The sequence below is a fragment of the Mus caroli genome, chromosome 7, assembly GCF_900094665.2.
Source record: "Mus caroli chromosome 7, CAROLI_EIJ_v1.1, whole genome shotgun sequence".
NCBI classification, from domain to species: domain Eukaryota; kingdom Metazoa; phylum Chordata; class Mammalia; order Rodentia; family Muridae; genus Mus; species Mus caroli.
Window position 1 is genome coordinate 90,123,331 of NC_034576.1, and position 18,681 is coordinate 90,142,011.

At 37.0% G+C, this 18,681-nt stretch overlaps 1 protein-coding gene across 2 annotated transcripts in view; it reads left to right on the top strand.

Annotated features, from left to right (window-relative positions):
• Positions 1-18,681, top strand: part of Nox4 (NADPH oxidase 4) — a 146,400-nt gene continuing 127,719 nt past the window's right edge. For both annotated transcript variants that reach the window (XM_029479267.1, XM_021166295.2), the window contains exons 1-2: positions 1-260; positions 856-951. Coding sequence is in view for 1 of the 2 variants with exons in the window: in XM_021166295.2 (XP_021021954.1) it covers positions 204-260; positions 856-951 (153 nt within the window). In the remaining variant the exon portion in view is untranslated. The remainder of the gene's footprint in view (positions 261-855; positions 952-18,681) is intronic.

Consider the following 18,681-nt stretch of genomic DNA (forward strand, 5'->3'; position numbering starts at 1 on the left):
GGGGGCGTGGGGAGGCAAGGGAGCTGCGCGGTGGGAGCCGGGGTGGAGACCTCCAGCCAGGCCTCCAGACTCAGTACAGCTTTTGACCCTCGCCACCACGCCGCTCCCCTGCAGGCGGCGCCCCTGGATCTGCTGCCCCGGCCACTGATCGCTCCTTTCGGTCCCAAGCACGGAGCAGAGCGCAGCACCCCCGCGCCGGCGGCATGGCGGTGTCCTGGAGGAGCTGGCTGGCCAACGAAGGGGTTAAACACCTCTGCCTGGTAGGATGGAGGGCCAAGCTGGCCTGGCAGACTGTCTGTCTGTCTATGCTGCAGCCAGTTTGATTCATTCTCAGAATGTGCACTGGTGGGATGAGAGAATTGGAAGTTTGGGGGTTTAGTTTTCTGACTTTCTCACCTAACCATGACTTTATGCATTCCTGGAAATACTTCCTGCTCAATGCAAGGGAACTTTAGTACAGATTGATGAGGAGCCAATGCGGAAGAAAGGGGAGCTAAGGGAGCTTTTCAAACACTCATTTCCTATGCTCTCCCAATTGCTTCCGTATATTGGGCATCCCATGCGCCATGATAATGCTACTACTTTCTTACTCTCAGTTTGCACTGGAGTTGGGGAAGTAAGGTGTAGCTGATTAAGTGATCTATTTGCCACCAACCTTTATTTCAGTGCAGGGTCTGGGTAAGGCCAGGTGAGTTGTCCTCAGAGCAGCTTTTCCACTTACTGACTGAGCATGCTTTCTGCTTTCTGAAATTGCATGTACCCAGGTGAGTCTTGTGTGTGGCTTCTATCAGATAATTATTTTTCTTTTTTTTTTTTTTAACTTTGATTTTTTTTCTTTCTCTTTGACTGGTCTAGTTCATTTGGCTGTCCCTAAACGTTCTACTTTTCTGGAAAACCTTCCTGCTGTACAACCAAGGGCCAGAATACTACTACATTCACCAGATGTTGGGCGTAAGTGAATCTGGGATGACCTGGTGGAGTGGGTTTAAGGCAACAAACTACTACAGGATTTTGTCAGTACACCCAGTTCTCATAGTAATATTTGCTGTCAACTTAAAAAAAAACAAAAAAAACAAAAAAACATGTGTTTCTTTGAGCAGTCAAGCTTCTTGAGTTTGGCCCTTTAAGGAGCAAGGGTAGTAGTATCTGTTAAGTTGAGGTAAATGAACCTGTCAGACCAGGCTATCAGAGTTTGAGGGAAGTTGCTGGCTTCTTCTTCTTCTTCTTCTTCTTCTTCTTCTTCTTCTTCTTCTTCTTCTTCTTCTTCTTCTTCTTCTTCTTCTTCTTCTTCTTCTTCTTCTTTCTTCTCCTTCTTTTTTTTTTCCCCAAGCTGCACCAGTGAGCAAGCCCTGAAGGGTTTGCTTCTCCCAGAGGACCAGCTGATGACAGACTGTTAGTCTAGACTTATCAAGGCTCTCTGCCTTCCCACAAGTCTGTCCAGAGGATGTCAGCACTGGCTTTCTTTTACTGACAGTTCTCACAAAGTGAGCTGTTATTTATTTCTGAGTAGTCTTGGCTGGTTGCCATAGGTTATTGGTCGGGTCTGGTTCTGGTCTAAGGACAGAATCAAACAAACTCTGTCCTGGTTTATTTCATGTTGATATTTCTCTTTGTTCTGTTTCTCATCTCATCTAATTCTCTCTACTTTACTAGATCCTATAAATGGCAGGGTCCTCCAGGACATCTTACTTTGTACAAGGAGACTGAATTCTCCTAAGCAACCACACAAAGTATAAAAGGTGTTATACAATTGCAGATTTATCATCACCTGAGAGGAAAACATATGCTAAAGAGGACACTTACTGCTTTTTTTTTCATAAAATTGTAACTATTTAAAATCACTTCAGTTGAATTCAGTGCAACTAGCTTCACTTTCATGATTGGACTACATACTTTCATCTTTTAATCTTAGTTCTCTGTGTAGTGATTAGGACATATCAAGTCTGCAGTAAGCTGCAACTGAATTAATTGATATTTTTGAAACAGATTACTGTATTAAAGCTCTTGATTGTGACATCTTCTTAACATTTAACACCACTAGTTTTAACTAATGGGGTCAGAAACATTGTTTCAGAAAAGAAAAAAGAGACCCCCCCCTTATTGAAGATTCTGAAATTAAAATGCTTGTCCTTTCTCATCTATCTAAATTTGGTCTATTTAACTAGAACTGTTCTTCAAATTGCTTTCTAAATAGCCCCAGAGAATAAAGTATTTACTATTTTTCAAGTGCCTTACACTCTGATGCAAAACAGCAACCAAAACCCACAAAGCAAACAAACCAATCAAATAATTGTAGGTTAATAACCAGATTAAGAAGAATTTCTCTGATGAGTTACCAAGGACTCCTAGCTGTTTCATTCTCTTTCTTGAAAACTCACTACTCAAAGTGAATTAATAAGTGAGAAGTTTTTAAATATGAGGTTTATTTTACTTAATACATAACACACTCGGTGAACAACTTGTAAGAAATCACGTGAGAATTACCCTGGCAGAGTTTGTTCTGGATCAGGGTGCTTATGTTACTATCCAAATCTAAGAATTATAAAAGCCATAACTCAACTTTGGAGTCTTACTCTTAACATAATAGAAACGTTTCCTTTTTAAAGGGAGCTAAGCTAATTTTGTTTAGAATCCAACAGGGTGGTTTTCATGTATTTGGATGCTGTGTAATTTGTTGTTGACAAATCAGCTAAGATTAAGCTGGTGTGTACTTGCCCGTACATACAGGAACAGATATAGTCAAACCCATTTTAAAGACACTTCAAAATACGCTCCATGTTTCTACTGTTACTTGACATTAGTGCTTTTGCTCAAATGATGTTATAGAACAGAGATGTCTAAGAGCTGTGCATTCATGACAGGGACTGGCCATGTGAATGAAAAGCTCAGATGGGTGATGAGGAAAAAGAAGTGCAGCAAACAGACTGATGAAACTCATGACTAGTGACAGCAGGTGGACCAACATTTTCACCAGACTCCTTGTAAAAAGGAGTGACCTTTCTTATCACGTGTTGCTTTCTGAACATTACTTGTTATGAGTTCTGTAGTTTACCTAAGCTATTTTCAATAGATATTTCAACTTACATATTGGTGTTTAATGAACAAGGACTTCCATCCATACCTTTACTATTTACTTTGTAAAGGAGGATTTAATGTGTTTTTGTTGATAGTCATCCTCGGCTTATCTTTCTAGTCTTATAATGATTGTGGTATGGTTTCACAAGGAATGAATTTACATTTTGTTCCATGACAAATACAGCATGATGATGAGATATAACTAATTCCAAAATATACATTTTGGTCTCCACATTTTATATCTTTTGCATATCACTTGTTTAATAACTTTAAAGCTGTACAGGTGAAAGAGTTCCACCATGACAGAAATGTAGAAATGATGAGGGATACCCAGGTATTGTGATGTTTTAAGTCACTTTCTGATAATCTTTAGATTAAAAAAAATGGTGGTAGTCCTAGAAATCAATTTACTTTACTATAAAACACAAATGGAAGGTGGAAGTTGAAACTTGCCCGATCACAAGCATCAAGTCGAAAGTGGGGAATGGCCACAAGCTCCTATAACTTCATTGCTGTGGGAGGCAGAGACAGCAGGACCACTGGGGCTTGTTGGTGTTAGCCTAGCTCTAGGTCAGTGAGAGACCCTGTCTCATGGGAGTGAGATTAATAGAGCCAGACACTCAGTGTCTTCTGGTATCTACATCAATGCATGAGCTCATGTACCCAAACACAATGGTGTTTATATAAACAAAAAGGGGAAAAAGGCACAAAAGGAAATAGTAAATTTGTTCTGCAAACATTTTGATAATGCCATTAAGTGATCCGATTGCTGTCATTTATGTATGAAATATAACCCAGTTGTCTAGTTTCATAAGCTGAAAGGAACCACTGGATATGTCTTATTCACAGAAAGATGTAACTCTCTGGAGGTATTACTTATTAGTCATTGTTTGAAATCCCTACTTTTATATTGAAGCTGATTATCTATGAAAGTTCATTTATTCTGATAGTATGTCAGGCACTTGAAAAATGTTTGTTTCAGCTAGGAAGCTATTCTATTTGCCTTATGGAGGAGGAAATATAGAGTAGTAACGCGGTAGGGCTTGCTCAAATGTCTTTGGTGGTGGCAGAGTCAATGTTACAGTGTTTTCTGGCCTCTCAGCTCTTCCCTCATTACCTATTTTTCTAAAGCTCTATACTGGCTAATCTTAGGTACATATCCAGTTGGTTAATATCCTCCTCATCAGTGTTCATCAATAAAAATATGATACAAGACAAAGTTAAAAAAGCTACAGGAATTAATTAAAAAATACCTTTAACCAAATAAATGCAAAGTGCCATTCTTTGGATATGTAGCCATGATTAAAAATATCAAAGTAATATTTGACAGTTTATCATACAAACTATTTGTAATACAGTATGCTACACTCATTTACATTATAATATACTGTTCACTCAGTAAAATGTTATTAGAAATAGTAGACTAGTATTTAGATTTTTACAAAGCTTACAGCTATGAAGCTGATTCATATACCTAAATGCTCTACACATACATGAAGATTGTCTAATAACACAAATGAGTATCAGCTTTTAAATTTAAATTTAGAAGTCAGGTGTCTGTGGCATCTGTCTGGTTTTCCTATGGTCTCAGCTACTTAAGAAACTGTATCAGGTGGATTGCCTGAACTCTAGCAGCGTGATAGTAGGGCCCTGCTTCAAGAACAACAACAACAAAAATTAATTAATTAATAAGCATAAAACCCAAAACTTCAATCTCTTGGTGATCCTAGGCACAGTTTATCCTTCAGGTTACCAGGTATACCAAGTGACTTGTTTTGGGCATTTCAAGTAAAGGCCATGGTGGTAGAATATTCTTGCCTTGATATACAGGTAACCTTACCATTCTGCTTAAAAACAACAGCTGGTCAACCAATTAGCTCAGTTATATATGCCTCGGGGACCAATGGAATGGTTTATCAGGAAAGGAGGGAAAGGTACATGCTACCACACCCTTAAATCTACAGAGAGAGAGAGAGAGAGAGAGAGAGAGAGAGAGAGAGAGAGAGAGAGAGAGAGAGAGAGAGAGAGAGAGAGAGAGAGAGAGAGAAAAGGGGGGGGTAAAGAAAAAGAAAGAAAAACGTATCTGAATTTTGGTGGCTTTCTAGTTCCTTTTCTCTGGACACTGAGTGGCAAGGTGTGGGATATAATTATTTAACTGGACCATAAAACCAACCAGCCAACCAACCAACCAACCAACCAACCAACCAGAAAATCAAACAAAACCAAATCAGAACAAGAAACATCAGAGTTCTGTGTCAGTATCTGAACTTGTTGATGGGGGCTCATTAGAATTTTGGGAACACTAATTTTCAACACTGGAGTGTTTGTTTTTATTGCCAGATGGTTTTTCTTAGAACAAATTTAAAGGTTGATAAACTTTTGACAACAGAGAAAATTAGATCTGAAGCACTGGAAGATTTAAGAAAAGGTGAGATTAATTTGTTTTGATAGCGTTCTTATGATTATTAGTCACTGGGTGGGTCTGATACAGACTGAGGCACCATGGTCACGGCTGGTTTATGCTCAAGTTAATGTGCTAATCAGATCTTGCACTCCTCAGGAGATGTTTAATTGTGACACGAGGTGTAGTTTGGAATCTTAACATGGGTCGAGAGAAAACAAAGTGTAAGCGAAAGCCAAGATAAACATCCAAACAAGCTAATAAGTAAAATCCCTGTCATCCATCTCCCACTGGAACTCTTAAAATAAAGGATTCTATGGGCTATTTAAGATGAAACCTGTTTCCATTTATTTCAAGGAAGGTGAAGTGTGGTTACTCATTTTTCCACGTTAATGATTACCAATGTCTTGTGAGCCACTCTGAGAAAATTAGTTTTCTATTTTTTATGGATATTAAGTCATTGTTTGCAGTGTTAGATTTCCCAAACTCAATACAATTTCTCTCCAGTACATATCTCTGTCTGTCTATCTATCTATCATCTATCTATCTATCTATCTATCTATCTATCTATCTATCTCTTAAAGGTCAAAATGTGCTAGACACGTATCTCCATGGTATGGTCCTTGTCTAATACACAAGATGCTCTTGCTTCTATCCCCTGTAAAACATGCTATTTTATTGGTATAAATATTTGAGTGTGAGCCAAGCATATATCTGTTAGTAATAGATCAAGTTGTCATGACTTTCTACTTTCTTTTCTCTACAAAGTAATTTTTATATAAAGTATTTATTTTCTCTGTAATTATTATCTTGGTACCATGATGGCAACTTACTTTTTTTATCCTTTTCTCCCATAAATATATATATATATATATATATATATATATATATATTTTAAATCTACTGCAGTGATGATGATTTTCTATTCCTTTGGAAAGTCTTACCTAAGATTTTCATGTTGTTGGGAAAAAGCTGTGAGTGTTCTGACTCTTTTTAAGTTTGTAGAGTTATATAAGCATGGCATTTCTAAAGACCACCTTCTGATTCCTAGGGCTATAACATAGCGTTTTCGGAAGTAGCTATCAGCCTGCTCCCCATGGTGTCTGAGGTATCCAGATGAATAGCCCTGGGCTTTCGAGTCATTTTTAGTTCACAGCTTTGATTCTGCTGAGGAAGAATATACATTCTTTGAATTTCAAAGAAGGCTTAATAATTAACTTTTCCTTTTTATTGCACAAAATATAAAAGTCAGTGTCTAGACTTAGCCACGCATGGATTGAGCTTTCAATTCAGAAAATATATTTTCAGGCAAGTGTTTTTGTTGATGTTGAAATGTGAAAACCTGGTTATTGACAATTGAGGTTATATAATGTAGTTCTATATTATATCACATTAAAACCAATCACATATTCTTTATCTGCTTATACTAGATAGGAAGGCATACATTTTTAGGGTTGGGAGTTTTGATTTTGTGTGTGTGTGTGTGAGACTCAATGGCTTCAGACAGAGTCACTGTGTAGCACAGACAGACTGACTGACTATGAGCAGTTATCCTTCCTCTGAGTACAATGATTACAGCTGTGTACCATGGTCCATTGTGCACTTGCATGCCTTATTGTAGATTTCTTTTCTTTTCTTTTTCTTTTTTTTTTTAATTTCTAAAAGAGAAAATTAATGTTGAAGTGGTTTGTTTACTGTTGGTCGTCCAATCAATGGCCTGATCACAATTTACTCTATTTATTCTCAGGCCAGTCTTATCCCCCTGTAGTGAATAACTCTTTATTAATTGGACTGTTGAGATGGCAAAGCAGGTAATAATATTTGCTATACAAACCAGGTGATTTGAATTAGAGCCCTGGAACACATGCAAAAGTTGAATCTCTGATCTCCAGTTTCATGCTGTGCCCCATTCCATTCTCCTTCATCACGAATCACACACAAAGACAAACACACACACATGCATACACACACACACTTACACACACATGCACACACATACACAAAATATTGATAGGCAAATTTAAAGAGGAAGAACACATTAAACTTCACACTATTATGGATCAGTAGTTTTTGATTTTATATGAAAACATATGACGATCTAAGACGTTAAGGAAGCTTACTGACTTAACCTTCAAGGTAAAATATATGTTTAGCACTGTGGTTATTTTTGATTCCTCTTAAACTGCTAACAAAATATGAGGTATTTTACTTAGATTATTTCTAATTCCACATAGCATAAATTTAGGGCTCAACATTCAGCTTCTTTTCTATATATATACTGCATTATTCCCTTTTATAAATATACAAGGCAGCATTGAATTGTAAGCTGAGATGGGTCTTAACCTTTTATCAAATCTGCTTTCTTCATTTGCTATGGAAATCTTACTCTCAGTAACATTGCATAATTGAAGATGTGGCATCTATACCATTCCGACATCATAGCTTTGTAGTGATTAATTAAATTTTTTAAAGATTTTTATTTATTTATTATAGGTAAGTACACTGCAGCTATCTTCAGATCTCTTTACAGATGGTTGTGAGTTACCATGTGGTTGCTGGGATTTGAGCTCAGGACCTCTGGAAGAGCAGTCAGTGCTCTTAACTGCTGAGCCATCTCACCAGCCCCTGATTAATTAATTTTTAAACTAAATCATGAATTAGAGATTTTCAGTTTTCTATTTTGAAGCTGTGAAATTGAGTTATAGAAACTCTTTCACTTGCTAGTCTCACTGTCAGACTGGAATCACGTTCCTAGCTGCTGAACTTTTATACTTTTGTTTTTTTATATTTGCTGACAAATATAAACTGTCTATATTCTTCTAAAATATTGTTTTGACATATGTACATATGTGAAATGGCTCAATGAGCTATTTAACATATACATTGCATTACTTTATCATTTTTGAGGCCAGAATTGTAGTCTGTCTTAGCAGTATTCAAGAATTGGATGGTAAGCTGCTAGTGTCACCTTAACATCCAATATCACTTGAACTTCCAAAAATCCTGAATAACTGAACATTTATGTTTTTTGACTCTAACTTTACCTACTGCCTCTATCCTGGGAATCACCATTCTATTCTTTGCTGTATAAATGTAGTTTTTCTAGATTCTGTCGATCAGTGAGATCATGTGGTGTTTGTCTTTCTGTGTCTGATTTATTTCATCTAATATACTAGTCTCCAGGCTCACCCATCGTGTCTTTCAAGTGAAAGGATGTGCTATTTATTTTATTTAAACACAGACTTTTGTTTCATTTTGTATGTTCAATGTTTTATTTATCTCTTTATCTACTGACAGAAGTTGTCTTCTGTGTTTTTGTGCTCATGTGCCTCCATGCACACCAGTATGAGGGTGGACCATATGGAACTGCCATTTTTGTGAGTCAGTAACCATCAAATGTCAGCCATTTTGTACAATTCAACCTGTAACAAGTGTTACCATTTATTGATCACACACAATGTTCCAGGTATAGTTCTTGGCTCATTTGTTTTTTAAACTTATTTAATCCTTATATTTAATTGAAAATTTGTACTTTATATCAATCAAACTTTTTAAATTCCCAACAATAATTGAAAATAGAAATTTACAACATAATAAACTTTGGAAAACTTAGGTTCACAGTGGTTAGATAAATTCTACAGATTGTGCTACAACATGGAATTCATATATATATATATATATATATATATATTTATACAATATATATTTATATATTACAGGTATAATATAAAATATAAACATATGTAATTATACATTTTAATTATATAATTATCTAATAAGTTATATAATATACAATATATATTACATATTATATAATATATGGTACAAGTAGGAAAGGCAATTTTTAGGACTGTTTTTTTTTCTTGCCATCTTATGCATACATCTCAGGGATAAAAGTTATGCTACCAGGTTTGGCAATGATTGTCTATATATGCTGAACTCTCTTGCAGGCCTACATTCTTTGTTCTTAGCTGAGGTTCATACACATCCTCTCACAATGGTCCTGAATAGGATTGTTTGGATGTGTGTTTACGTTTGTTATTATATATTTACTTTTGTCAATAGGTGCTTGACCAAAAGCAAAGACAAGAATATTATATTATGAAAAAAATTTAGATTTTTTTTATCTTATTTTTGGATGTGTAATTTGCCTCTCTGTACGTCTTTGTATCATCACGTGTCTGGTTTCTTCCAAAGTCAGAAGAAACCATTGAATTCCCTTGGACTGGAGGATTAGAAGGTGGCCAACCACCAGGGAGTTGTGAGGAAGCAAGTCTGGGTCCATTGGAAGAGCAGCAAGTATTCTTAACCAATGAGCCCCCTCTCCAGCCTTCCCTGCTACCATCATTTTGAATAATGTTATTATATGACTCAGATATAACTTTCTTCATGTCCTTAAAGGAAGTCAAATCAACGAACACTTTATGAGCAGTGGTATCAGTATTTTATTTTGATATCTTAAATGTCACTAAATCTGACTTCAGAGAACTGACTTTGTGAATTCTCAGGGTCTATTTTTGTTTTGAATGCAGCAGAGGCCAGTAATAGTTCTAGTGGTTGTGAATATAGTAGACATTTAGTTCAGAGATGCTTTCCTTTGAGAATTAGTCAGCCTGGGAAAATGTGAGGGAGGCTACTAGTCCTGTGATGTGTCACAAAGACCAAAAGAGTTGCTATGGTCTGTTAATGTCATCTGATGGATATACTTAGCACATTCTTTGTGTAGTCAGAGCAAAGCTGAATGTGGAAAGCCAATCTTCTAACTTATGGTCTGTGTTCCTTCATGTTCATGATGCTAATTATTGTGTTTGTCATATAAATAATTTTTAAAACTGCAGAACTAAATCTGGAGAGGAAATAACATTGTAATTTTTTATTAAAGAGACCAAAGGTTTTAGAATTTCTTTGCAGATGAGTTTGAATCATGGCCCAAACATTGCATTGCATTTAGGATTTGGATAAACTAATATACTTTGAAATGAGATTTAAGTTCTGAAGATTCAATGAGAAAAAGCAGGTGGAATGCTGAGTATCTGGTACATAAGTTCTTAGAAGATATAGAAAATATTTATTGGCTTTCCTCTGTTTCTGTTGTTATGTCTCCCTTTTCATTTATGATTTTATTAATTTGGATATTGCCTCTTGGCCCTTTAGTTAGTTTGGCTAGGGGTTTATCTATCTTGTTGATTCTTTCAAAGAACCAGCTTTTGGATTTGGTGATTCTTTGTATTGTTTTCTTTGTTTCTATCTGGTTGATTTCAGCTCTGATTTTGACTATACTCAGTAGAAGGCCCTGCCTTCTACTCCTCTTGGGTGTGATTGCTTCTGTTTGTTCTAGAGCTCTCAGATGTGCTGTTAAGTTGTTAGTGTAAGATCTCTCCAGTTTCTTTACCAGGGCACTTAGTGCTATGAACTTTCCTCTTAGCACTGCTTTCATTTTGTCCCATAAGTTTGGGTATGATGTGTCAACACTTTTATTAAATTCCAAGACATCTTTAATTTATTCTAAGTAGTTTTTCTTTATTTCTTCCCTGTTCAAGTTATAGTAAAGAGTCGTTCAGTTTCCATGTGTCTTTGGGCTTTCTGTAGTTTTTTCTGTTCTTGAAGACCAGCCTGAGTGAGGTCACTTGGACCCAAAAGGATATGCATGATATGTACTCACTAGTAAGTGGATGTTAGCAAACAAACTAACAAACAAACAGACAAAAACCCGTACAAAATACCCAAGATACAGTCCACAGAACTTAAATAGCTCAATAAGCTGAAGTGCCCAAGTGAGGACACCTCAGTCCCACTTGGGAGAGAGAAGAAAGCAATCACAAGTTGGGAGGGAGGGAAGGACCTGGGAGGGAAAGTGGACAGGGTGGGTGGGGGAGTGGGAAGGAGAGAATAAAACTGATCTTGTATTGAGAGAGGGAAAAATGACTGAAGCCCTGAAGGCCAGCAGAAAGAATGTAAACAGGCAACCTCAGGAAATAGGAGGCTGGGTGGACACCCCAGAATGCACCAGAGACCTGGGAGGTGAGAGACTCTCAAGACACAAAAGGAGGAACCTTAGATGAAACTCCTAACAGTAGGGAGAGGGAACTTATAGAGCCCACAAGTGTGGGATGAGGTTGCCATCCCACAGTCACATCTGTGACCCATAATTGTTCCTGTCTGAAAGAATTAAAGGGATGGAAATGAGAGGAGCTTGAGGAAAAGAAGGTCCAGTGACAGGCCCAAAGTGGGATCCAGCTCAAGGGGAGGTGCCAAGGCATCACCCTATTACTAAGGTTATGGAGAGCTTACAAAAAGGGATCTATTTAGACTGCCCTCTGAAAGACCCAAGAAGCAGCTGAAAGAGTCAGATGCAGATATTAGTACCCAACCAATCAACAGAAGCAGCTGACCCCAGTTGTTGATTTAGGGAATGCTGAAAGAAGCTGAGGAGAAGGGTGATCCTGTAGGAGGACCAGCAGTCTCAATTAATCTGAACCCCCTCGATCTCTCAAACACTGGACCACCAAGCACACAGCATACACCAGCTGATATAAGACCCCCAACAAACATACAGTAGAGGACTTCCAGGTCTGTGCTCATTCAGAGATGATGCACTTAACCCTTAAGAGACTGGAGGCCCCAAGGAGTTTAGAGGTCAGATGGAGTGGATGATGGGGGCATTCATGTGGAGATGGGTGTGTTGAGGAGGAAGTGTGGGATGTGGAGCAGACTGAGGGTGGATGAGGTGTAGGGAATTGAATACGGTGGGTAAATAAATTAAAAATGAAATAAAATTTTAAAAAGTTTAAGAAAGAAAATAAAATACTGTATGTATTAGTATAGTGTATATCTATTATAGTTACTGTATTTATATATGAAACATTTGGTATTAGTAGTGATGCTGTAGATACTGTTCAATAGTATTATTGTGAGCTATTCACATGTATGAGTATACATGCTAACTGGAATGCAATGGCATAGAGAAGGGAGGAATTTGCTGAGCATCCAGCACATGACTTGTAGGGCATATTCTTTTGTCCTTTTTTTCATTATTATAGCACTTACAGAATGCTTAGTAAATAGATATTCAAAGATGATGCTGTATATTAGCTACTTATTTGGAACATTTTAATCTGAGTCATTTGGTTGACCTCTGGTTCTTCCTTGCTTCTTGAGAGAAGAGAGATATATGTTGTTGTCGCTGTCACAAAGTTTGTAGGAACTTTGCTGATTGTTAAGTAGAATTTCTGTTTGTGGAAGAAGACTTTTATCATTAAGAAATCATTAAGAATGACTGTTATTAATATTAACTGAATCAGGTTTTTAAACAAGAGAAATACTGTGTTTTATGTGACTGTTCTGATTCTTTAAAAGAAGTTAAAATAAAAGAGAAATTGTCATTGAAGCTTCCTCGAGGGCTCGACATTTGACTATATTGCTACTATTTTTTCCACAGTCGCGAATATTCTTCAAGGTAAATCCTATTCATAAGGGGACACTATGGAATAGATTTTAAACATGAAACCCATTGTGTTATTTTACCAAGGGTGAAAAATATAATTTTCTTCTTTCCTTTTCTGTATTCTCTTCCTTTACAACCATATATAGTAATTCATGTTACTATTTGATATCCAGGAAAACACAAATATATTCTAGCCATATCTGTGATACTCTGAGAATTAAGACATGAAAGTCAAGTGTTTTGGGAACAGAAAATACTACAGATGTGAAAGATGTTTTATCCAGTTTGTGTCTCTCAGCATCCAACAAATTCTAAGGGTATTGCCATGGTGCTGTGCCATAATTCCCTTGAAGAAACATTTGCAGAAAGACATAAGAGTAGGGGTACCCTTCCTGATTGAAAAAAAAAGTAGTTAACTTTCAATGTCAAACACACCTTCCTTTTGCAGATGTGACTACTGAAGTGTGATTTAGAATGTCTGTGACATGTCTACATAATCACGCTTGTTTAGTAGCAAGTTACTTGAATAGGAAACATTCAACACCTTAACCCTACTTCACTTTATAGTTTCGTATACCCTGAAGTTTGTGCTGTGGTGAATTTTAATAGTGTGGCAGAATATTTTGTGTGAAAATAACTTTCTTTCCAGTACTGACAGTGGGAACAATGGAAGACTAGATAGAATGAAAAGAATAATAGATTTTGATAAATCTTGTGTGTATGCCTTTTTAGAAATTGGAAAGTTGAATTTGTCAATGCTTACTATCTGCAATAAACTAATTCAACATTGTTTTATATGGTCAAATTTGTTTCTATGAACTTTGAAGTTCTTACTTGTTTGCAGGTGCAGAATATATTAAGGTTATTTGAAGTAACACATAGTAAAGGCAAATAAAATGAGTTATATACTCAGAGTAAAACATTTCATATACCTGAGATTAAAAATATTTTTTAAAATTAAAATTTGCTTAAGAAATAATTTGTGATGATGCCTTTTTTGACCATGTTACTATACTCCCTTTGCCAGTGATAAGGTTTTCAACGTCATGACTTCAAATTACAAACAACCACATTTAATGAAAATTGGAAAGCTCATTTCAGTTGAAGGAAAGAGACGGGCAGTTGCTCAAGCAGGTTGCATTTCTCCCATGCTGTGCTTTTGTGTCTCCTTGTGCGCCTGCCACTTCAGTATGCTTTTGCCTATGTGCCTTCTTACCAAGCCATCCCTGATTTCAAGCTGGTGCCCTAAGGAAAGAGGGAATATGAAAGTAAAAAGGAGGAGTTGTGGGAAAAGATGGGTTAGAATGATGAGGCAGCCCTTTACGTAGTGCTGCTATTCTTTGGTCATGTTACTTTATAAGTTACATGGGGATTTTGAGCTTTGTCAGATATTCTTGATTTGACAAGTAGGAGCTTCCAATTCCATTTTCAAAGTAGACTGAAGTGAACAAAGCAAAAATATCTTTTCTCTGTTTTTTCTATAGTTCATATTATCTAAGGATAACACTTGGCAAACATCATCAGTGGTCTGATTAGTGGATTTCAACTGATGAGAAATGACTCCCCTTAAATCCCAGGAATCTAGGTTTTCAATAGGAAGGTCTATTGGTGTTTGCTGTTGGGAGTTGTCTGTATTCTATTTGTTACATCTCACTCTGCTTTTCTGTAGGGTTGGAGGTGGGCCTTAACTATAGAACCTTTCACTGAGATATTTTAGTCCTGCATATATTTTCAAGTGTAAGAGAGAAAATGAAATTCTTTGAAGAATTTGCAGTCTGGTTGACTAGGTCCACCATTTTGAAAGTTTACTTGAATAAAACTGGACTATTTTATTTTAGTGTGTCAAATATAAGGAGAAAATGCATTTTGAATGCAAGATTTTAGATGTATAAAATTTAATTTGATGTTGTTTTTACATCCATTTTAATTTTTATTGAAACCAAGTATTGGCCATTAAACTTTTCAGATCATGATGTGACTCTTACCTTAAGTGTCAAATTTGGAATTGATTATAAAAGTCAGGAGAATCAAGGGGAATATGATGTTGCATACAGATCATGGATTTTATGGACAATTGATCAACTTTCATAATCTTCAAATTATATTTTATATAACTTTTTAAAAACCCGGGGTCTTGTTCCTCAATTTCAAGTTGAAAATACAGATGTCTACTTTGACTTTTAATTTTAGAACGGATGTTAGGAAATTTTGAAAATAGTTTAATGATGTGGAATGAGGCAAATGTTGGTTTGGTTGTTTTGGGAGATCAATACATGCAGTGGTTGTAATCAAATGCGCTAAGCCTGATCCATGGGAAAAGCCCTGCTTAGCTTAGATTTCAAGACAACTATGCTCAGCAAAGTCTGTTGTATCACCCCGACCCCCACTCCCCGCAACACCGCTGTTCCATTCCCTTCTGTTGAAGGTGGAAAACACAGCAGTGTAATGTAACAAAATTCTCTAGCTCTTTAGACTTTGTTGCAGTAGAAAGTAGTCAAGATTTAGGGGTGGGCATCAGCAGCAGCAACAAAGAGATGATATATAAAAAGAGATGATCCATTTCTGCAGTGCCTTTCAACTAAAGAAGTAAAGCCACTTCTTTACTTCTTTACAGGATTTACTGGATGCATTTTTATTCCTTGAAGCCAAGTGAAGACAGTTTTTAATGTTCTTTAAATTCTTCACCAAGCAGTGGTGGCACACGCCTTTAATCCCAGCACTTGGGAGGCAGAAGGAAGGGGATTTCTGAGTTTGAGGCCAGCCTGGTCTACAGAGTGAGTTCCAGGACAGCCAGGACTACATAGAGAAACCCTGTCTTGGGGAGAAAAAACAAAACAAAACAAAAAAACAAACCAAACCAAACCAAACAAAAAAAAAACCCTAAACATACAAACAAACAAAAAACAAAAACAAAACCAAACAAAAAACCCTTCAATTCTAGATTCTGGAAGCCAGTGACTTAAATTGAGGCCACAGGTGTTATTTGAGATACACATTTTATTGCTTTGTGGCTGGTGATCTCTTCCTTTAATAACACTCTCTGTAGAAATACATGGATATGCTTATAGTCTTGAATTATATTCATGTTGAATATTAACTTTCCCAGACAGACACAGTCTAGTAGTAAATTGCTATTGCCCTAGGGGATTTGACACATAAAAGACAAGGTAGACATAAACTGACAGAAATATCAAGTTCTGGTATTGTTTTCTTCTCTATAAAGAAAGAATCTATAAGCTATTATATAATAGCTACATGTTCCATTGACTTGTATTAGACTTTTATAAGGAAAAGCTACCATTTGCCTTGAAAGAAGGCAACATTGCCTGTCTTCTGTATCACCCTTTACTCTATTTTTTTGAGGCAGGATTTCTCACTGAACCTGTAACATCCTGATTGTCTTGACTGGTCGGATATTGCTTTTCCAGGATTTCCCTGTCTTTTCCCAGTGTTAGAATGCTAGGCATGTACATTTGATGGATTCTGGGGATCTAAACTCAGTTTTTCATACTTGTGTAGGAAGAATTTTATTGACTGAGCCATCTCTCCAACCATTTAGCACATGTTTTCTTCTCACATGAAATCTTGCTGCCATAGAACATCTATTCTGTTATAAATTCATATCTTTATAATGATTTATTCATTATACAAACTAAATGATGAAGCCATTCACATTAGTAATGAATAACTGATTTATAGGCATAAGAACCATAGTGTCCCAGATATTTTAGATTATAATTACAATATCAATAGAATAAAAAATAACAAGTACCTACAAAAATGTTTACATTTTATTGTAAGCTTCTTCATGGTGTTGTCTATTATCTGTATTTATTTGATGACTACATTTATTTTTCCCACTCATTCCTCAAGGCATGTTTTTTTTTCCAGTGATTACCTATTTTTTCTTTTTTCTTTTATTATAATTCGGTATTTTCTTCATTTACATTTCCAATGCTACCCCAAAAGTGCCCCATACACTCCCTCCCCACTCCCCTACCCCCCCACTCCCACTTCTTGGCCCTGGCGTTCCCCTGTACTGAGGCAGATAAAGTTTGCACAACCAAGGGGTCTCTATTTCCACTGATGTACAACTAGGCCACCTTTTGATACATATGCAACTAGAGACAAGAGCTCTGGGGTACTGGTTAGTTCATATTGTTGTTCCACCTATAGGATTGCAGATTCCTTTAGCTCCTTGGGTACTTTCTCTAGCTCCTCCATTGGGGGCCCTGTGATCCATCCAATAGCTGACTGTGAGCATCCACTTCTGTGTTTGCTAGGCCCCGGCATACCCTCACAAGAGACAGCTATATCAGGGGCCTATGAACAAAATCTTGGTAGTGTGTGCAATGGTGTCAGCGTTTGGAGTCTATTATGGGATGGATCCTCGGGTATGGCAGTCTGTAGATGGTCCATCCTTTCATCTCAGCTCCAAACTTTGTCTCTGTAGCACCTTCTATGGGTGTTTTGTTCCCAATTATAAGAAGGGGCAAAGTGTCCACACTTTCGTCTTCCTTCTTCTTGAGTTTCATGTGTTTTGCAAATAGTATCTTGAATCTTGGGTATTCTAAGATTCTGGGCTAATATCAACTTCTCAATGAGTACATATCATGTGAGTTCTTTTGTGATTGGGTTACCTCACTCAGGATGATACCCTCTAGGTCCATCCATTTGCCTAGGAATTTCATGAATTCATTCTTTTAAATAGCTGAGTAGTACTCCATTGTGTAAATGTACCACATTTTCTGTATCCATTCCTCTGTTGAGGGGCACCTGGGTTCTTTCCAGCTTCTGGCGATTACAAATAAGGCTGCTATGAACATTGTTGAGCATGGGTCCTTCTTACCAGTTGGAACATCTTCTGGATATGTGCCCAGGAGAGGTATTGCAGGATCCTCCAGTAGTACTATGTCCAATTTCCTGAGGAACTGCCAGACTGATTTCCAGAGTGGTTGTACAAGCTTGCAATTCCACCAACAATGGAGAAGTGTTCCTCTCACTCCACATCCTTGCCAGCATCTGCTGTCACATGAATTTTTGATCTTAGCCATTCTGGCTGGTGTGAGGTAGAATCTCAGGGTTGTTTTTATTTATATTTCCCTGATGATTAAGGATGCTGAACATTTTTCAGGTGCTTCTCAGCCATTTGGTATTCTTCAGATGAGAATTCTTTGTTCAGCTCTGAGCCCTATTGTTAATGGGGTTATTTGATTTTCTGGAGTTCACCTTCTTGAGTTCTTTATATATATTGGATATTAGTCCCCTATTTGATTTAGGATAGGTAAAGATCCTTTCCCAATCTGTTGGTGGTCTTTTTGTCTTATTGATGGTGTCTTTTGCCTTAGAGAAGCTTTGCAATTTTATGAGGTCCCATTTGTCAGTTCTTGATCTTACAGCACAAGCAATTGCTGTTCGATTGAGGAATTTTTCCCCTGTGCCCATATCTTCAAGGCTTTTCCCCACTTTCTCCTCTGCAAGTTTCAGTGTCTCTTGTTTTATGTGGAGTTCCTTGATCTACTTAAATTTGACCTTAGTACAAGGAGATAGGAATGGATCAATTCTCATTCTTCTACATGATAACTGCAAGTTGTGCCAGCACCATTTGTTGAAAATGCTGTCTTTTTTCCACTGGATGGTTTTAGCTCCCATGTCAAAGATCAGGTGACCATAGATGTGTGAGTTCATTTCTGGGTCTTTAATTCTATTCCATTGGTCTACTTGTCTGTTGCTATACCAGTACCATGCAGTTTTTATCACT